General features: G+C 42.5%; 1 protein-coding gene across 1 annotated transcript; it reads left to right on the top strand.

The window, feature by feature from the left end:
* Window positions 1-842: 842 nt before the first annotated feature.
* On the top strand, window positions 843-5,594 carry LOC121858572 (G2/mitotic-specific cyclin S13-7-like). The gene is made up of 7 exons (XM_042355061.1): window positions 843-944; window positions 2,052-2,273; window positions 3,002-3,187; window positions 3,459-3,565; window positions 4,014-4,094; window positions 4,678-4,830; window positions 5,360-5,594. The coding sequence occupies exons 1-7, from the start codon at window positions 843-845 to the stop codon at window positions 5,592-5,594; spliced, it is 1,086 nt and encodes a 361-aa protein (XP_042210995.1).
* Window positions 5,595-21,430: the final 15,836 nt, after the last annotated feature.

The following is a 21,430-nucleotide window of genomic DNA, read 5'->3' as shown; positions in this document are numbered from 1 at the left end:
TTGAGTGATATTTGTCCCTGCTGAGGCTGAGGTGACCGATGTATCAGTCAGTCAGGTGGAGCTAAAGAGGACATGTGGCAGAGTATCATTCATCTTAAGATGGTGTGATGGGTCGTGTTGTGACAGTGGCCAACTGGACGTCATACAGGAAACACCCTCACCCTCCCTCATCCACTCGTACAACTCTTAACCAAATCGTAAGTTATTGATCTCCTTAGAGGTGTTCACTAACAGTCCCTTGAGTTATATGTACAGTATTAGTAGATAGAAGAAGTGTCTATATAGTGACTTATCAATAATACCCTAAGATCATCGTTAATTCTCAATACAGTCACAGTTGAGAATGTATAATGCTATAGTGATGAGTCAGATGTATAATACTAGTGATGAGTCTGATGTATAATACTAGTGATGAGTCAGATGTATAATACTAGTGATGAGTCTGATGTATAATACTAGTGATGAGTCAGATGTATAATACTAGTGATGAGTCAGATGTATAATACGAATGATGAGTCAGATGTATAATACTAGTGATGAGTCTGATGTATAATACTAGTGGTGAGTCAGATGTATAATAAATGAATATATGAATAATAGTGGCATTAAGTTATACAGTTCTTTCAGTTATTTCACCCGCTGAGGTTATAAAGGTCTTTCACTATTAGGCTCAGGGGAATAAGGACAAAATTAGCAGTGAGAGCGAAGGATCCGAAGGCTCTTGAACGAAGCTGATTCGGAATCCTTATCTCGTTCGCAGGTGAAACACTCGCCAACCCGCCTGTGTGTTGTTGTTGTTGTTGAGGACAGACAGGCAGGCAGGGTTGAGGACGCCAGGCACCATGGACGTCGTGATGGACGCTGAGGACGCAGGTGTACAGGTGTTCCAAGATGACTCCCTCCCACAGGATGTCATGGTGAGTATCCTGACAGCTCCCATTATGGTATGTTTGGCTTGAGGTTAGTGGTGGAATGTCTCGTCACCTCCAGGCCAAAGGGTGAAGATTGATGACAGATGTTCGTGGCGTATAGTGTATTTACCTAATGTTTATTATGTTTACAAAGTGTTGCATCGTCATCATTCTGTAGTTCCATCACCCACTACACCAAATAAGGTACATTGTTGGTTAGAAGTTGATTTAGAAGTAGTAAGAGAGGTCAAGATACGAAAAGTGATATAAGAAACAAACTCTTATTCGAACCTGATTCAGTGTTGGAGTTGGGGGAGGAGGGGGGGGGGGTGGTATTTGTGATTCAAGCAGTGGTTTATATACTGACAGCTGGTTGTGTATATGGTAAACCTTTAAATACGTTATTGTCACAAACTGTCGACATGTTATGGAATTTTGTGTTTTCGTTCGTTAAGTTCAGTGTTCATTTAGTATAGGTTTTCGTAACAGTGATTCTTGATACAGACTCTTCAGTGAGACAAATTACGTATTTATGAAGTATAATACAGCTTCTCAACCCTTTCAGTCGTATTATGTACCGTTACGAAAGTTTCATTTGATCAATTAAGTTTTATAGACAATAAGTAGAGTAAGTACTTGTCTTAAATTAATGTTAAAGAATAAACACTATTTAATACAGTTTCTGAGTTGTAAACAAATTACCACCGAAGTGAACCCCATCGTTTTGAGCCATTGTAACTGGTCATATGATTCTAGTGACGCTTTTTATACACAGTTTGTTTGTTATAGTTTGGGTTTGTTTATATCTCGTAGCTCACCCCTTCAAAAGCTGATGTAATTTATCACTGATTCGACCAACATAGCCATCTGGAAGACCATCGATGTTTTGAGTCTAATGTGGATATTGGATAATGTTGGGCAAATACCACGTTCTGGTTACATATGGATAAATTAGGGTCTAATCTAGGGGTCATTATGTCAGATAAGGATAAGTTGGGGGTCTAATCCACGTCTTACTATGTTAGATAAGGATAACCTGGGGTCTAATTCAAGGGTCACTATATCAGGTATGGATAAGCTAAGGTCTAATCCAGTGCTAGGGAAGGAGACCCATTCTAAAATAGTTCTCAACACCTCCAGGAGCTTCTGTACGACAAGAGCGCCCGCCGTTCATCCCTCGGGGCCGACTCTTTACTAGACCAGGACTTCAGCGAGGAGGGGGCGTTGGAATCCGAGGGCGGCGCCACACTCACGCCCTTGGAGACCATCCTCGGCCTCCAGTACGCTGACGATATCTTCACTATCATGAAGGTGACGGAGAGCCAGTACCACCCAAGGCACTGTATGGCGGACCAACCTCAGGTGAGTGTCGTGTGTGTAACCTCTAATTAACGGACTATATAGAGATGAAAGTCCGTTATATAGAAGGTCCGTTAGATATGAGACCTCTATTTAACGGACAAAACCGAGATGGGCGTCCGTTATATAGTAGAGGGTCCGTTAGATGTAAAATCTCCATATAACGAACTATAGAGATGAAAGTCCGTTATATAGAAGGTCCGTTAGATATGAGACCTCTATTTAACGGACTATATAGAGATGAAAGTCCGCTTTATCGAGGGTCCGTTGTGGAACCTCTATATAACGGATTGTATGGAGAGAAGTCCGTTAAATGGAGGTGTTGCTGTACTTAGGTTGTAAATCAGAAAAACGAAATGTTATGTTGTACTCAGGGGAAAATTATGTACTCCCGTGTCCGACTCAGGTTTACATAGATACATCACCACAAATACAAACACAGGCTTCAAGGAGAGGTACACCTAACCTAACCTAACTATAACCTAACCATAACCTAACTATAACCTAACCATAACCTAACCTATAACCTAACTATAACCCTAACCTAACCATAACCTAACTATAACCTAACCTATAACCTAACCTAACCATAACCATAACCTAACCATAACCAAACTATAACCTAACCTAACCTATAACCAAACCATAACCAAACCATAACCTAACCATAACCTAACCATAACCAAACTATAACCTAACCTAACCATAACCTTTGACCTTGTTATCTACAGGTGACGGAGTACATGAGGTGCACGTTGGTTCACTGGCTCATTAAGGTCAACCATCAGCTCAACTTTGGCCCCGAGACGGTGTTTGTGGCTGTCAACTTGGCCGATCGTTTCTTGGCCGTGACTCCCTTGGCCCAGGACTGCCTTCAGCTCCTTGGGGTTGGAGCTCTTTTCGTCGCGGCCAAGATGGTAAGTAGCTGAGGTGTTTACTGTTTGATTACATTTTCTCCCCCTCCCAGTCCTAATCAGCCCCCTCCTAGTCCTAATCGGCCCCCTCCTAGTCCTAATCAGCCCCTCTGGTCCTCTAATCAGCCCCATAGCCCCCTCCTAATCAGCCCCCCTCTCCCAGTCCTAATCGAAATCCCTCAGTCCTAATCGACCTCACACACACACTTGCCTTCCCTCTCCTTAGTGTAAGTGGTAATCCCAGTAAATTAATTCGGTTCCCGGTACGGTACAGGAGGAGTGCGTGTTTCCCAGTATCAGCAAACTGGTGACAATATGTGGCGGCATGTACAAACATCACCACTTTCGCCGGATAGAGGTTCTGATCCTGTCTAAACTGAAGTAAGTTGGTGGTGATGATGGTTGGTTGGTGGTGTAGGGGGTGTGGTAGTGGTGGTGGTTGTTGTTGTTGGTGGTGGTGTAGGGGTGTGGTGGTGTAGGGGGTGTGGTAGTGGTGGTTGTTGTTGTTGGTGGTGGTGTAGGAGTGTGGTGGTGTAGGGGGTGTGGTAGTGGTGGTGGTTGTTGTTGGTGGTGGTGTAGGAGTGTGGCGGTGCAGGGGTATGGTGATGGTGATAGTCTAGGGGTGTGGTGGTGGTGGTAGTATTGTGGCGTAGTGGTGACAATGGTGATATTTTGTTTCCTTCTAAAGTTATGTGTGTTCTACCTGTAGGTATTTAAGTTATATGTAACACCTGTAGACACTCCATTAATTGCTTGTACCACCTGTAAACACCATAATAATTGAGTATACCATCTGTGAGTCACTAAATAACCAGCTGTATATTCCCAGGTTCGCTCTATACACACCCACCAGCTGGTACTTCTTGGACCACCTAGCTCTGAAGGCTGTAATGGTTGGCACAATTGACAGGTGAGTTATCCCTCCTAATTAGCGTTTATTCACAGGTAATTTAATTAAGTTTTCAGTCACAGGTACAGTAAACACCACCTAATACGAGATTTAATTCCTGTAATCCCTGTCCATTATTGAGAGGATTCTGTTATTGAGAATATCCGTTATTGAGAAGTCCGTTATTGGGAGGGTGTACTGTATCCATTACTTTATTAAGAAGTCCGTTATTGGGAAGGCTTACTGTAATACAATTCACTGTTTATTGTCAATTATTCATGGGTGTCATTATCACTGCTAGTATGACACTGTAACACTGTTGTATTACTGTAATGCTGTATCTTCCGTTTACCGTTTGTGCTGTATCACTGTAAATCACCGTTCAGTGTCTTGGGTTGTCACTGTTTTTGCTTTATCACTGCGTCATTGTTTTGATTCACTGTGTACCACTATTTTTCTTCACCACTGTACCACCATTACTGTACCACTGTCTCCCTTCACCACTGTACCACCACCAATAAACCACTATCTCCCTTCATCATCGTACCACCACCAATATTTCCCTTCCACCACTGTACCACTGTCTTCTTCACCACTGTACCAGGCGAGTGATGAGCGTGTCCCGGTACGTGGCGGAGACGTGCTTGAGTAGCTACCGGGTGACCCAGTACCTGCCCAGTGTCCAGGCGGGGGCGTCCCTCACCCTGGCCGTCACTCTGGTAGCCAACCCTAATCTCTCACACACCCTACATCACCTGTAAGTCACCCGTAAGATACTATTAAGTCACCATCCAGGCACTATTAAGTCACCATTTAAGATCACCATCTACAACCTTAACACAGTAACTCCTACACATGTAAGTCACCAGTCAAAGTACCAAGCAAAGTCATCATGATTTCCTTCCAGCTCATTGGTGGAGTTTTCAAACCCAAGATTTTTACAGTTTGTTAATTTGATGAGTTTATGAAGGTGAAAAAAAAAAGATGTTTGTTTGTCTGTTTACATGTTTGTGAGATTCAGATTCGTGTATCCGAAGCATTTATGGTAAAGAATAATGTATCGGTCTACTGCTTCGGGTTCACTAGTGTGAATCTCTGGGTTCGTGGTTCAGGAGGAGAGGTGACATGACTTTTGTGGGTGACTATAATAAATATGCATTATCTATGAACATGAATCAATGTAAACTTGTACGGCAATTTTACTAAACATTTATCTATCCATTTAATCAATCTAATCTATCTAATCTAGCCATATTATATCTAAATTCAAAATATCACTGGCGCAGGATGTGTGAGTTGTACAGCCCGGCCGAGCGAGAGGAGATCACCATGTGCACCTCCCTCATGACGCACTACATGGCGCCATTCTTGGAGTCTGTCTCTACCGACGCCGCTACCCAGAACACAGCAGCGGGCCATCCTGACACACCATTACACGGCCCTCAACCTCCTGGCGACCATGATCAAGAAAAGTCACAGTCTTCAGCCCATCACACCAGCCAAGACGTCACATCACACTAGGTCATGGACTACAAGGACACACACAATAGTTAGGACAAACATCATGGCGGAATTCTGTGTTGTCGTATTTCTTAGTTTGAAACCTTTAGCTTCTCGGTGGAAATGTTAGCAAGAAATGTTTTTGAATTTATGCATCAAATGTTCGGTATGAGAGGAGAAAATATTGGATAGTTATTCAGATTTGTAGATTTTTTTTCTTCTCGTTATAACCGTTCCTCTACAGCTGTGGTTCTGCTACTCGCCTCAGATTTAATTTTCAACGGAAGACAGAACATGCGGGTCGTAGCCTAATACTATCTGGGGAGACGCGCGCCAACACCAACCAAGAGGCCCAAGACTATTATTGAACCTATAGAGATGACAGTTAAGCGGTATAGCAACACCTTCAGTATTATAACGAGTCCGTCTCGAACTACTGTAAATATTTCTTAACGTCATCCACCTTGAGTGGTTATTCATACTTTCTTCACTGTTGTTCCGTTAACAATAGTGATGAACTTTACTGTTAAAACTCGACTAACGCTTTAACTTAGTGGACGACTGATCTTCATTGTTTCATGATTAGTTTAGACAATGTTTTGTAAGTATGTCACGACTGTTGTGTGTTAAGTTGTGTAGTTGTTGCTTGGACAGGTTACTGCGTACCTCTGGCGGAGTTGCGGGAAGCTATAAGGATTTGAAGCTTTATTATTATGAATTTACGCGAGTGCACCGTATAGAGCCTTGAGCAGCACGGGTGCATGGGAGACATACCCCGAACGACTAGTAAAATTTATTACTTACGGGATTTTGTGTTATGTTGACAGTGTGTGTTTATATATTGGAGACTGGCGTTATGTTGGTGGTGCTCCTTTACGTACTACATGTGTGTGTGTGTACGTGTCAGGTGTTTAAGGCCCATTGCAGCAATAAGTTGTGTAAACTGACCCTCGTTCTCAAGTTTACTACAATAACTTTCGCTATGCTGACCCCCTACCATACTGAGTGACCGACCCTCCATTACGTGCTCTGGCTGGGATGATCGCTACCTTGGGTTTACTCGTGCGGGGGTTCCACAATCAACCACGAATGATGAACGATATCTTAGTGAGTCTCCTGAGGTTTTCCTGTAGTCAGACTAACAACAATTGGAGCGTTAATGACCGACTTGCATTAGAGATACACGGAAGTGGTATACGGATGAACGAATAGCAAAATCAAGCACTAGACCCGAGAACGAATACATCGACACAACATGGAAACAACAATCTAAATATTTTTGGTAAGACGTTTGTCTACATTTCGAACACTTGAGTTATGGCATACAGATTCTTATGTTACAGTATATTTGAGATTAATTCAGCAATAGACATATGAATAAATGTATGTTGTTGACTTCTCGAGACTGAATGATCGTGATATAAACTTCTGCCTGCAAGGAGTATTGGAATGTAACGCCACAAAGCACAGCCGAAAAGTGTTACCACCAGAATTTTAACTGCAATGCATTTTCCCGTTCTTTCGTTATAACGTTACTATCGTACTGTACGTTGTCTTAATGATGTTTTGTACGTCTTAAAGCAGTTCAGATTGGTCTAGTCCCTGCGGTGTGTTGAGGTTCGGTTCAGGTAATAGGCCTATAAGTAAGACTGGCCACTCGCTCGCTACCATTTGTGCCTACGATATAACTGGCTGTGATTATTTTTTTTTAACGTGTCTGTAGGTTTAAGATATTATTATGTTCAGATTTTGTTTTGGCTATTAATATATATATAAATGGAAAAAAATTGCATGTTCCTATAATTATAGTAGTGGAGTTTATTTCTGAACATATAATTTATTTTTATATATTTAAGATGAATTTGTTCCTATAATTATTGTATTGTATTGTAGTTTATATCTGAATATAGAATTTATTTTTGTAGATCTAAGATGAATTTAAATAACATATATACATTAGTAATATACATATTATATATATTTATCTATACTAACCTATTACTAAATAACTATACTGTGAAGAAAATATAATAATATACTTTAACATCAAGGACTTTCTCTTATTAACTTCATTTATCATTATTTTAACATTTTATTCTGACTTAAGTAACACGAAACGATCAATGAAGTCGTCAGGTAACTTGTCAGGTAAATCTAGAGGTGTGAAACGATGGTAATTAAGATCTTCAGCCAATGGATACTACAGTAGAGTAAAGAACCACTTGTACCCAAACTGAACCTACCTAACAGCGTCTTACCAAGCTGTCTGCGCGTGGGAGGGTGTGGTTGTGGGAGGGTGTGGTTGTGTGTGTGTGTCAGGCTGCACGTAGTAACAAGAATCGTCGAGTAATATATATCACCAGTTCTTGCGGCCATTAGTTAATTATGTAGTAGTTCCGACAGTTTAATTGGCCGTTGGATAGCAAATGGTACTACTCACAAGATGGGATAAGCTGACAACCTCCTCCCTCACACTGTCACTCTTCGCTCCCTCGTATCTCCTTTCCCTTGGCTGTCATTTCAAGATTTAAAAGTAAAAAAAAAAATGAATATAATTGTGTTTTGACGTTTTCTGGGTTGAACTTATTGATTTTTGACTAAGTAGCGGGGAGGAAATGACAACCTGATGGGGGAAAATGACAACCTGAAGGAAAAATAGATTACCTGGTGGGGAAAAAGACAGCCTGAAGGGAAAATTATAGCCTGATATGGACAAAAAAGAACATGATGCGGGGGAAAACTTACAGACTGAAGGGAAAAATAACAGCCTGATGGGGGGGAAAATCTTATAAATATTTCTTTAGTCCCAGTAAAAAAAATCCAACCCTGAATGGTGGTATACACGATGATCTGGTGAACAGGTACTTTTTTTACATTCTTATACCTGTATACAATTGAACATTCTTATACCTGGATACAATTGAACATTCTTATACCTGTATACAACTGAACATTATCTCCAGGTGATCCATAAAAAGAAATAATAAAAAACAAATATATTACCTGTTACTTTTAATAAGACTGGTAAACAACGACTCAACCCCCCCCCCCAAGCACAACAAGGTCGCTTACAACTCGAGTCATCAACTTTGTCTCAGTTCAGGTACAGTTGCGATGTGACAAAATTCCCACTTGGGCTATATATATCTATAACATCTATTTCAGGGTCATATAGAAATAGTATATGATTGTTCTATATATAGTAACTGTGTGATTTGTATTATATATTGTGTCTAAGCAAAAAAAAACAAAAAAACTAACTAAAAAATAAAAAAATTGAGAACATATATTAAAATTCCACTCCCTTGAGTTAATGATCTTTAAGTACTTATATACATGACAGATATTAACAAGTGTCCAAGGAATATTGTTCGTAAGTGTACCTGAGATGGGATGGGTGGGGGATAGGTAGGAGGGAGGGGATAGGTAGGAGGGAGGTAGGTAGGTAGGAGAGGAGGGGTAGGTAGGAGGGAGTGGGTAGGGAGGGATAGGCCGGAGGGAGGGATAGGTAGGAGGGAGGTGAGTAGGTGGGTATGGGTAGGACGGAGGAGGAGAGGGGGTGGTGGGAGGTAAGTAGTTAACGTGGTAGATACTGAGACACACCGACTGACCAGATTTTGTCATGTTAGCGCCTCAGGCAAGGTCAACAAACCGTGGATACAATTATTTTTATTAACCTAAAAAACAAAACAAAAACTATACTGTCGATTTCATTTCTACTTGTTGATGTTAAAAGGTCACTTAATGGTCTCTCTCTCTCTCTCTCTCTCTCTCACTTTTTATCTCTCTCTCTCTCTTTATTGAATTACACCTGTGTCCTTGTGTGTATTGTTAGTTCATTTATGTCTCTCTCGCTTTCATGGGATCACCTGAAGATTAGCTCTCCCCCCTCTCTCTCTCTCTCTCTCTCTCTTGACTTAGGTTAGGTTAGGTTAGGTTAGGCAAGGACATGTACGTGTACGTGTCTCAACTACTCACACTGCTTCGGGAATAGAGGAACAAAAACAATGGAACAAAAACAATAGCGAACAGTTAAAATATGAGAGAGAGAGAGAGAGAGAGAGAGAGAGCCTTTGTTACCTTGATTCACAGTTAGTAGAATTACCTGTTAATTAGACACTTTAATTTAGGGTAGGTTAGGTTAAGTTAGGTTAGGATGTGTTAGGTTAGGTTAGGTTAGGTTAGGTTAGGTTAGGTTAGCGTTAGGGTGTTTAATCATCAGGTGACATTAACAGTGATAAAATCCAGATTATGATAGGTGTTGTTGTTGTTGTTGTTGTTGTTGTTGTTGTTGTTGTTATTGTTGTTGTTGTTGTTGTTATTGTTGTTATTGTTGTTATTATTGTTGTTGTTAATATTGTTGTTGTTGTTATTGTTGTTGTTATTATTGTTGTTGTTATTATTGTTGTTGTTATTGTTGTTGTTATTATTGTTGTTGTTGTTATTGTTGTTATTATTGTTGTTGTTATTATTGTTGTTGTTGTTATTGTTGTTATTATTGTTGTTGTTAATATTGTTGTTGTTATTGTTGTTATTATTGTTGTTGTTGTTATTATTTCTTTAATCCAACAATAATGTGATATTTTTTTCTTACTTTTATTTTTGTATGAATACAAAAATGTGTCCCTGAGGGCTTGTTTTTTTAATCAAGTATCCTTGTGAGGTTTATTTTTTACTTAAGAGACCATGTAGTAGAGGTTTTCCTACTTAAGTACACTTTAATCTTCCGTGTTCTCTTCCTAGTGTTCTCTCGAGGCATATTTAGAACACTTCGAACACAATCCGAACACTACGAACAACCTATTTCGAACACAACAAGGACAGGAAGACCGCCGCTTTACACTACACACACACACACACACACACACTGAATGGAAATGCTGTCGTGTACCTTCCATGTTAATGATGAACTAGAAAGAAAACCACTTGATATACTTCTTTTGCCTTTATAAACACAAGCACGTATACTGGTTGGTTACTCTCACTGCCAGACCTTCACCTTCCCTAATAACAAGCATTAGTTTACCTGTACATGGCTGAGGTCTATATTAGAGGCCAATTGATCATTACAGGTGTATGTCTGTATGTCTCTTCTTGATTAGTGGATGAGGTGTGTATGTATGTTGATCTTGACTACCTGATTGTCGAGTGTAGTAATGCATTATAATATCAATATCTTAAAAGACCCACCTGCCCATCTACCCACCTGCCCACTCTTATTAAATCAAATCGTCACTTAATCTCTCTCAAGGTAAGCGTAGTGTCGTAGTTATACACGTATATATTGATTTACCTTCAATAACCTAATGTGTGTTTACGAGGACAAAAACATGATATAGTTCACCTGTACGATAAACAGGTAAAGGAGGGGGGGGGGGGCACAGGACAGACTAATTGGTTAAATTGATGAGGTGTGTTGTGGTGGGGAGGGGGGAGGTCACAGGTGAGGTGGTGGCTGTAGTAGTTGTATAAAGTTGTAAGCTTGATGATGATACTAAGCTGATAGTGTTGATTTAAAGCTGTTGATAATACTAAGGTGGTATTGTTGATTTAAAGCTGTTGATGATACTAAGCTGACACTATTGATTAAAGCTGATGGTACTGATTTTTAAGATGGTTCTATACTAATATAAGCTGATATGACTGATTTAAGCTAACACTAATATATAATTTAAGCTGATGCTACTGAGTTAAGCTGACACTACTAACATAAGCATGCCCCCCCCCCTACTGATTTAAACTGATCCTATTAAATGAAGCTTACACCACTGATCTAAACTGACACTAATATAAGCTTGCCATTACTGATTTAAAATGACCCTATTAATTCAAGCTTACACCAGTGATATAAGCTACTAAATATAAGCTTGCCATTACTAATTTTAAATGACCCTATTAATTCAAGCTGACATAATTCATTCAAGCTGACAGTACACACTATTGAACCAGGAAATCTCAACCATTGAAGCTCATTATGTATTTACGAGACAAAAAAAAGGTTCCCAAGAAATCATTTGTATAAAGTCACTTGTAGGAACGGTTATATTGGACAGGGATACGTCATACACATACACACACACACACACACAGAAGTACACACACACAGACGTACTCGCACACACACACAGACACAGACGTACACACACACACACACACACAGAAGTACACACACACACACACACACACAGACGTACACACACACACACACACACACACACATACACATACACACACACACACATACACACACACATACACATACACATACACACACACATACACACACAGGATATGGATCTAGACAACTCGACTTAATGACGTGTGATCTGTGTAAGGTGTGATAGTAACAGTAACAAAAAGTAACGGAAAAAACAGAAAAAAGTCAATAGACCTCCATTCTATAAGTATTTTGCGGCTAACCTAACCTAACCTAACCTAACCTAACCTAACCTAACCTAACCTAACCTATCGCTTTTGTCGAGTAAGGAGTGAAGAGGAGGCGGGTGTGAGTGTTTCTTGTGGTGGGTGGGTGTGGGTGGGTGGGTGTGGGTGTGTGGGTGGGTGGGTGTGGGTGGTGGGTGTGGTGTGGAGGTGTGTGGGTGGGTGGGTGTGTGTGGTGTGGGTGTGGAGTGGTGGGTGTGGGTGGGTGTGGGTGGGTGTGGGTGGGTGGGTGGGTGGATGTGGGTGGGTGTGGGTGTGGGTGTGGGTGGGTGGGGTGGGTGTGGGTGGGTGGGTGGGTGGGTGGGTGTGGGTGGATGTGGGTGGGTGGGGTGGGTGGGTGTGGGTGGGTGTGGGTGGGGTGGGTGGGGTGGGTGTGTGTGGGTGTGGGTGGGTGGGTGGGTGTGGGTGGGTGTGGGTGGGTGTGGGTGGGTGGTGTGGGTGGATGTGGGTGGGTGTGGGTGTGTGTGGGTGTGGGTGGGGTGAGGTGGGTGGGTGTGGGTGGGTGGGTGGTGTAGATCAAATCATTACCTAAGGATGGTAACTATTTCCTGCACTCTCTCTCTCTCATTGATATCGGTTTGTATGTATGTATGTATGTATGTATGTATGTATGTATGTGTATATGTATGTGTTATGTGTAAATGTATGTATATGCAAGTAAGAGAATCATAGACATTAACTATATCAAACGACCTCCTCGTCCCCCCCATAGAGGCCTTTTAAACACACACACACACACAAGAACAACAACTATTATATTGTGTACAGAAAGTCTTCCTTTCCAAATCCATAATTGGTGATGGTGGTGGTGATGGTGGTGGTGGTGGTGATGGTGATGATGGTGGTGGTGATGGTGGTGGTGGTGGTGGATTTGATGATGATGATGATAGTGGTGGTGGTGGTGGTGATGTGGGTGGTTGATGATGATAGTCATTTAGTGGTGGTGGTGGTGATGGTGGTGATGGTGGTGGTGATGGTGGATTTGATGATGATAGTGGTGAATTGGTGGTGATAGCGGTGGTGGTGTAGTGTGTCAGTTCTGTCTAGTTTTGTCTGGTGATGACTCTGGGTTACTCCTGTTTAAGCCAGCCAACCAAGACTCCATGTAAACAAAAAACTGGACCCCTGTCACCACCACCACCACCACCACCACCACAAAGAAGTATTCATATTTCCCTTCCTCCTTCTTCTACTTCTCCCCTTCTCCCCCCTCCCTCCTTCTCCCCCTCCCCCCCTCTCTCCCCACACACACACATCACCATAGAGAAGTATTCATATTTCCCTTCCTCCTTCTACTTCTCCCCCCTTCCTCCCTCTCCCCTTCTCCCCCTCCCTCCCTCTCCCCACACTACATTGACATTAGACCACATTCGCCTGTGGTCTAAACTAACACGCCAGGAATCCTAATACTGTACATAATAATCAGGGGATGTAACCTTCGTCTGGCGATGATTTACACCAGCGAACAACACGAGTATACAGTAGATTTGTTTGTCTTCCTCCCTCTCCTCTCACACACGTAGAAGGTGAGTGAATGAGTCAGTTAGCCAGCCACTCAGTCAGCCAGCTACCCAGTCAGTCAGGCAGCACCAAGTCAGTCAGTAAGTCATACCGTATCTTAGGTTAAGTATACAAGGTAATGCTGTATCTATACCCATCATTAACTGTTAACCCTTCCTGTAGTACGGTGTTAAATCCTTTGAGTACAATGATTTATCCCCTTGAGTACGATATTGTAATCTTTTGAGGACGATATCGTAATCTTTGGAAGACGAAATCTAACCCCTTGAGTACTATATTATTGTATTCATCAGAGAGAGAGAGAGAGAGAGAGAGAGAGAGAGAGAGAGAGAGAGAGAGAGAGAGAGAGAGAGAGAGAGAGAGGCGGCTCTTGACCTCATGGCTTCACAAAAAAGAGGGAAATAAACGCCGCCATAACTCGCGAGACGAAACTGGTTCATCCAGTTCGAATCACGACGAGTGGACGAGACCTCATCTGATAGGAGGAAACTAAACACAAAGAAGAAGAAGAACAAGAACAAGAACAAAGGGGTTTAATCATCGTACTCAAAGGGTTTAAGCCATCGTACTCAAAGGGTTTAAATCATCGTACTCAAAGGGTTTAAATCATCGTACTCAAAGGGTTTAAATCATCGTGCTCAAAGGTTTAAATCATCATACCTAAACACTGTCTATATATTTCATCATCTGTAAGTAAACAACACACACACACACACTCACACACACACACACACACACACACACACACAGGTTAAACAGGTCACTATGAACACACCTGTACAGTCATCGGCTTACCTGGTCGGAGCGTCCAGGTGAGTTGTTGCCTCACTCCTGTTTGTGTGTTGATGTGATTCGTTTAATCTGAAACAAAACAAAAATATAAGAGTGACTAAGATTTGAAGAATTAGTAAACATGATTATTTTAGTTTACTTAGTTAGGTTAGGTTTGTTAGTTAGGTTAGTGAGTTAGTTAGGTTAGTGAGTTAGTTTAGTTAATTGAGTTAGCTTAGTGAGTTAGTTGAGATAATTGAGTTAGTTTAGTGAGTTAGTTTAGTTAATTGAGTTAGTTTAGTTAATTGAGTTAGCTTAGTGAGTTAGGTTAGATAATTGAGTTAGTTTAGTGAGTTAGTTTAGTGAGTTAGTTTAGTGAATTGAGTTAGTTTAGTGAGTTAGTTTAGTTAATTGAGTTAGTTTAGTGAGTTAGTTTAGTTAATTGAGTTAATTTAGTGAATTAGTTAGTTTAGTGAATTAGTTAGTTTAGTGAGTTAGTTTAGTGAGTTAGTTTAGTTAATTGAGTTAGTTTAGTGTGTTAGTTTAGTGAGTTAGTTTAGTTAATTGAGTTAGTTTAGTGAGTTAGTTTAGTGAATTGAGTTAGTTTAGTGAGTTAGTTTAGTTAATTGAGTTAGTTTAGTGAGTTAGTTTTGCTAATTGAGTTAGTTTAGTGAGTTAGGTTAGTTAATTGAGTTAGTTTAGTTAATTGAGTTAGTTTAGTGAGTTAGGTTAGTTAATTGAGTTAGTTTAGTGAGTTAGTTTAGCTAATTGAGTTAGTTTAGTGAGTTAGTTTAGTTAATTGAGTTAGTTTTAGCTAATTGGATGGGGTTTAGTAGTTGGGGTTGGATTTGTAGTTAAACATTGGTCCCCCCACACCTCCTGCTTCCCTAACTTAACAACCTACCTACAGCCCCATATTTCACCTGACCCCATAACCCCACACACCTGACCCCATAACCCCCTACACCTGACCCCATAACCCCCTACACCTGACCCCATAACCCCCTACACCTGACCCCATAACCCCACACACCTGACCCCATAACCCCCTACACACAACCCCTGCCCTACACACCCTGACCCCATAACACACACACCTGACCCCATAACCCCCTACACTGACCCCCGCAACCCACTACACACAGCCCCATAACCCCCACACACAGCCCATGACCTTCAGAAGTACGTGGCAGGTGAGGAAGGAAGAGATCTGTGGGGGAAATACTTCAGGATGTGGCGGGTATTTCCTTCTCCTACAGGCCATGACCAAAGGCTCCTACACATGTTATCATATCCTGTGACCTTTTCTCTGGTACGATAATCTCTTCTTAGTATTGGTTACCTGTGGAGTGGTTCAGAGAGGACACCTTGGGAGGGACACCTTGAGAGGGACACCTGGGGAGGGGGAAGGGGAAGAGAGACACCTTGGTAATTGTTATTGTTTTACGTGAGGTATACAGGTACACACCTTGGTGGCTAGATCTAATTAAGTGATGGAATGTTATTGTATTGTGATGACGTAAGGTTATTGTTATTGTTATTATGAAGTTGTTATTCTATTGACAAAAAAAAAGGCGTTCGTGGATTTATTCTGGAGTCTCCAAGATGTTTAGTTCTGGTTCAAGATTCGAGGATTTGTTCGTATAATCAATAATATGTTTGTTCTATTATGAGAGCCAAGAGACAGTGTCCGTAGGTATGATGGGTCAGTAGTTACGAGGGGTGACAGCAACAAGGAGGTAGAACATGTGGTAACTCAGAGGAACAGATCAACAGCGAGCCGTGGAAATCCTCGGGTTGGGTTCCACAAGATAAATCAAGACTCACTAGAAGATTATAGCTGTAGGTGATGGGGTGAGATGTAGTGCTGTAAGGAAGTGGTGAAGAATGAGGGGGGAGACCTTCACCCAGTACTGGTCGACACGGCTTCACCAGTACCTGCACCAGTACCTATAATACCTGCACTAGGACGGTGGCTATCTTCAACACTTTCTATAAACTACACACACACACACACACTTGACTTCTGCTCTGTAATGTACACATCACCAGTCTACTAAATATTATGTTTCAAAAAAGAGAATTTTTATACAATCGCGATTTCTGTGAAATTACTTCTGAAATTACACACACACACACACTCTCTCTCTCTCTCTCTCTCTCTCTCTCTCTGCTCTCTCTCTTTTTCTTGGGTCTCAGAAACAAGATCAAGGATGTCGCCATTACACATCGTTCATGACACTTATAATTGGTCATGTGTACGTGTTGCCTGTGGCACCAAGGTGAGTGGTCGATGGGCGTGGCACTCCGCTGTTGGCACCCCCGCTCCCTGTGACGCAGTCAAGGCTCTCCTGACCTGAAAGCGTCATATACTCACATAAAAACCTGGATTTTAGAGGATGGAAATTTAAGGTTGAACTAGAAACTGGTCGAGATTTACTGTACAGGACTCAGGCTGTATGGAGGCAGAGGGGAGAGGGGCCAGAGAACACTCTCCTGGCCTTAACATATCATGACCACTCGGAAAAAAAAAGGATAAGATGAGGGAAACTTAAGGTTGAAGCTGAAGCCGCGGGAATGCTGGAGGTTTTTCGGGTGTTGTCACAAGAGACGTGTGTACACCAGGTGGCTCTCTGGCTCAAGTTTTCATGTAGAACGTGTTTAGCTGCACGAGTTTTAAACCCCGTAAAAAAAATGCAAGTCCGCCCCGAGTTGAGGCGCATGTGGGTGTAAGAGGCACCGCTTTGGGGACATGTAGTGACCCCCCCCCCTCCCCCGTGCCTACCTCGGCGGGTCACAACCTCCCTCCATAGCTGGCGTGGCACTCACCCTTACCGTCTTCCTCATGGGATAACTTTCACTCTAGTTACGGACACACACATACGTGGACTAGAGCACACACACTCTCCAGCTGGTGTAGTACTCGGGCGGCACTCTAGGTGGTGTGACTCCCCTTGACGTGTACGACAAGGAAATATGATCGTCAAGGATGTGGTGTTGTGAGACTCATGACTCAAGGCCACCTCAGACTCTTGTGATGGAAGACTTAACTCATATGGACCATTGGACCTGTAATGTCTGGAGCTGCCACGTGTTGTAGCCATGGGGGAGACGGTCACACTCTGGTATTAATCGTACTCTCAGTGGCCTTATAAAGTGCAGTGTTTTAATTCGTGTTGTGATGCTCGCCGGAGTTACTGAGGCGGGTGCTGGTGACGTCCAGGTCCTAGTGGGAAGCTGGCGAGAGTTATAGCACGAGTGGGAGTATGTGTCAAGTGGTGCAGTGAAGGTGGCAGAACAAAAGTAAAAGTAGTGCAAGTGTTAGAAGCTGTAGTGAGGTGTGTGTGTGTGTGTGTGTGTCTGAGGGCGTGTCCAGGAGGGCAGGTGGGTGGTGGTGGCCGTCACGCTGACCCTGGCGAACTCCTTCACCAACTTTATACTTACGCAAGCCAACGCTCAGATCCACCATAAAACTTTTTCCCTTTTGTTTTTCTTACCTGTGAGTGCAGTCACTTCCTAATTGGCAGGTAATTGTAGGATCATCAAATTAGTCAAAAAATATCGACTTCAAGTTACCGTGAGATGCTCACCTTGGGGTACACACTAATACCCAATCTGAACAGAAAATCTCACGAGAGGAGTTTTTTCGCCGTGTCTTAAGCTTCAGTTAACACCAATTAAAACCGTCGTTCTCTATCGCAATGGTTCCCTTGTGTCTGACCACTTGAACAGATAATGGTTCATAAAATCTGGCTAGTGAGATTGGTCCAGATTTTTTTTTTAGGGGGAGGGGGGTTGGGTGTAGGTAAGGAGGTCTGACCTATCAGCCCCTAACACTTCCTTCTTACACAGAAACCCTTTATGTAGGATTTTGTGTTTCTTGTTTGTTCCTGGGGTGTGATGGTGTGTGGTGATGGTGAGAGTGATGATGATGCTGGTGGTATGTGTTGGTAGTGTGAGGTGGTTTGTGTTGGTATGATGATGATGATGATGATGATGATGATAGTTGTATAGTGAAGTGGGTATATGATACACTAATAATGGTCACTGTTTATGGTTTACAAAAGGAGGAGTCTAAATCACACACCCTTATCATCATCATCATCATCATCATCATCATCATCATCATCATCATCATCATAATTTTAGTGTTGAATAAATTTAGATCTAAATTTATTATCAACCTTCAGAACTACATCACAATAATAAAAACACAACACACACAAAAAAAAAAATGCTCAAATATAATTAAAACTGACCTTCTTATAATTCAATAACCCGGAGAACTTTTCCAATAACATAACAAAATAACAAAGAACAGAAGACGGCATTAACAGTGATTACTTTTTGTCTGTACATTAGTTCAAATCATCCTGGTATATGTATGTATGTATGTATGTATGTATGTATGTATGTATGTATGTATGTATGTATGTTATGTTTGTTGACGTTTTCATAAAGGTGGATGTCGTTCGTGGTGAAATCCCACTTAAGGACCTTGTATACCCTCTGGCCTCAATTAAGACACTCGCCCCCGACACACTTGGTATCCTGAGTCAATTATTGCCTCATATTGTGATAAATTTTCTGAACTTCTTTGTCGTTTATGCTAAAAAAACAAATAATAATTAAAAAAAAACATGACAAAAACATGACTTATCAAGGTCGTTCTATGCATGGTTAGGGTGGGTGGGTTGGGTGGTTGGGTGGTTGGGTTGCTGGGTTGCTGGGTTGATACAGTAAAGGTTCCGAAATGTGAGAGGAGGTGAGTTTTTTGGGGGGTAACACACACACACACACACACACACACACGAACTCTTGCTGGTAGGGTTAGGGAGGGGAAACGGGAGGGGAAAGGGGAGAAGGAAAGAGTCAATCGTCCTTAAGGGGGCTAAGTCATCGTCCTCAAGGGGTTGAGTCATCGTCCTCAAGGGGTTAATTATCGTCTTCAAGGGGTTAAGTTATCGACCTGAAGGGCTAAGTCATCGTCCTCAAGGGGTTAAATACGTAGGGCATATGATCTTCCTGACGGGGTGTGGTCGAGGTGCTGGGGACACACTCCTCCAGGTGCACCATACATAACAATGCTTCGACAGGTAGTGCCTGCTGGGGTAAAACAGATGTTAGGAAGAATACACGAACGCTTATCATCCCCTCTTCTCCCTTACCCTCAGCTCCCTCTCTCACCCTCAGCTCCCTCTCTCACCCTCACCCACACCCCCTCCCTCACTCTCTCAGTGCATCAGCGTAAACAAACAATAACAAGCGTTTAGCAGAAATGTGAAGCTGTAACAAAAATTATCAAGGAATCTATAACCAAAGTTCAGTTCAATTCATGTTGCTAAGAAGAGATAAATGAGGAGCTTGGTTGTCGATGATGTCTCTCTAGTTCCTCTCTTAATCACCAGATGGCGTGCAAGATTTGTTTATACTCGAGCGTAATGTAGACGTATCTAAACCATAACACAAAATTGATAACAAAAGCTTGGTGGGTGGGTGAGTTATGTGGTTTATTGACCTGACCTAACCTAATGGTGGGCCAGTCGTCTTTCATAGTCAGAGAGGAGAAACAAGTGGAACAACCGCTCCAACCCCCCCCCCCTGACCGTTGAAAAACACACACACACACGTCCCGGCTGACCGTCTTGTACCCGAGGGAGGCTGACCTACGCAACAGGAGACCCACCACCACCACTACCACCGCTACCACCGCCACTACCACTACCACCACCACTACCACTACCACCACCACCACCACTACCACCACTTCTACCGCCCACCACACTACCACTACCACCACCACTACCACTACCACCTCTACCACTACCACTACCACCACCGCTACCACTACCACCACTACTACTGCTGCTGCTGCCATTCCCGGTGACCTTCTGCACTCCTTTACAGTCCAACCTGACGACACACACACGCTGGAGCATTGACTCTCTCTCTCTCTCTCTCTCTCTCTCTCTCTCTCTCTCTCTCTCTTTCTCTCTCTCCAAGAATGAATGACACAGGTGTTCAAATAAAACTGAACACAAGTCACCTTAAGTACCTGAGGTTTAATTCACTAAGGATGGAGGGCCAGTGTCAGGTGTGTGTGTGTGTGTGTGTGTGTGTGGGCGTGAGTGTAGATGACGGAACTCGCGTGGGTGTGGAAGACGGAACTCTTCTCGTGTGTGTGTGTGTGTGTGTGTGTCAAGGTCAGTTGGGAGATGCGGGGGCGCTAGTTAGTCTACCCTGCCCTAGATACTATTCAACCATCCCTCCTCCACCCTCACCGACCCCTCCTCCTACACCCACACCACCACCTCCGCCCTCATCCCTCCTCCACCCTCACCGACCCCTCCTCCTACACCCACACCACCACCTCCGCCCTCATCTCCTCCTCATCCCCCTCCTCCACCCACATTACTACCTCCACCTTCTCCTCCTCCTCTTCCAAACCCAGACTGTCATGTTGTCTTAACCCTTCATGCAGGCAGACAGACAGACAGGCAGACAGACAGACAGGCAGACAGACAGACAGACAGACAAGAGAGATGATCTATATAATATCTTTCATAATAACTATCCATCAAATTAACATCTCTCTCTCTCTCTCTCTCTCTCTCTCTCTCTCTCTGTGCGAATCGTAAGAGAAATTCTCCCCAAATCTCATTGCAGTCGAGTCTCATGGTCATTCGTAAGCCATATTGATATGTTCTGGTCACCACTGTTATCTTTACGACGCATCTTACGTCAACCAATCACGTGTCGTTGAACATCTTTCTCTATATGTGGCAGCAAATAGGGAGCCTGGGACTATCTTATGCTCTTATGTTCTTATCTGAGAACTCTGATCATCGTGTGTTGATTCTTAAGAGTTCGTAAGTCAATATTTTTGTTCCCGTAATACGAGTTTATATGTTAGAACGAGTCTGGTTCACTTCAGCTACGACTCAAAGATGGGTTTTAGAACGAGTCTGGTTCACTTCAACTACGACTCAAAGATGGGTTTTTAATTTGGCTTTTTATGGTTAATATTCTTCTTTTTTTTCACTAACTTATGATGTGAGGATGAGGTTCAAAATGGCGTCAGGATTAGGTTAAGACTTTATTGTTAATTGGAGGTGTGTGTGTTT

This window comes from Homarus americanus, unplaced genomic scaffold, assembly GCF_018991925.1.
Source record: "Homarus americanus isolate GMGI-L3 unplaced genomic scaffold, GMGI_Hamer_2.0 scaffold74, whole genome shotgun sequence".
Classification (NCBI taxonomy): domain Eukaryota; kingdom Metazoa; phylum Arthropoda; class Malacostraca; order Decapoda; family Nephropidae; genus Homarus; species Homarus americanus.
The sequence above is the reverse complement of the archived record's forward strand: the minus strand, read 5'-3'. Positions and strand labels throughout refer to the sequence as shown.

Coding starts and splice junctions, on each gene's coding strand:
- LOC121858572 (XM_042355061.1), top strand. CDS start 843: ATGGACGTCGTGATGGACGCTGAGGACGCAGGTGTACAGGTGTTCCAA. Junction 945..2,051: donor TCCTGACAGCTCCCATTATG/GTATGTTTGGCT, acceptor CAACACCTCCAG/GAGCTTCTGTACGACAAGAG. Junction 4,095..4,677: donor ATGGTTGGCACAATTGACAG/GTGAGTTATCCC, acceptor CCACTGTACCAG/GCGAGTGATGAGCGTGTCCC.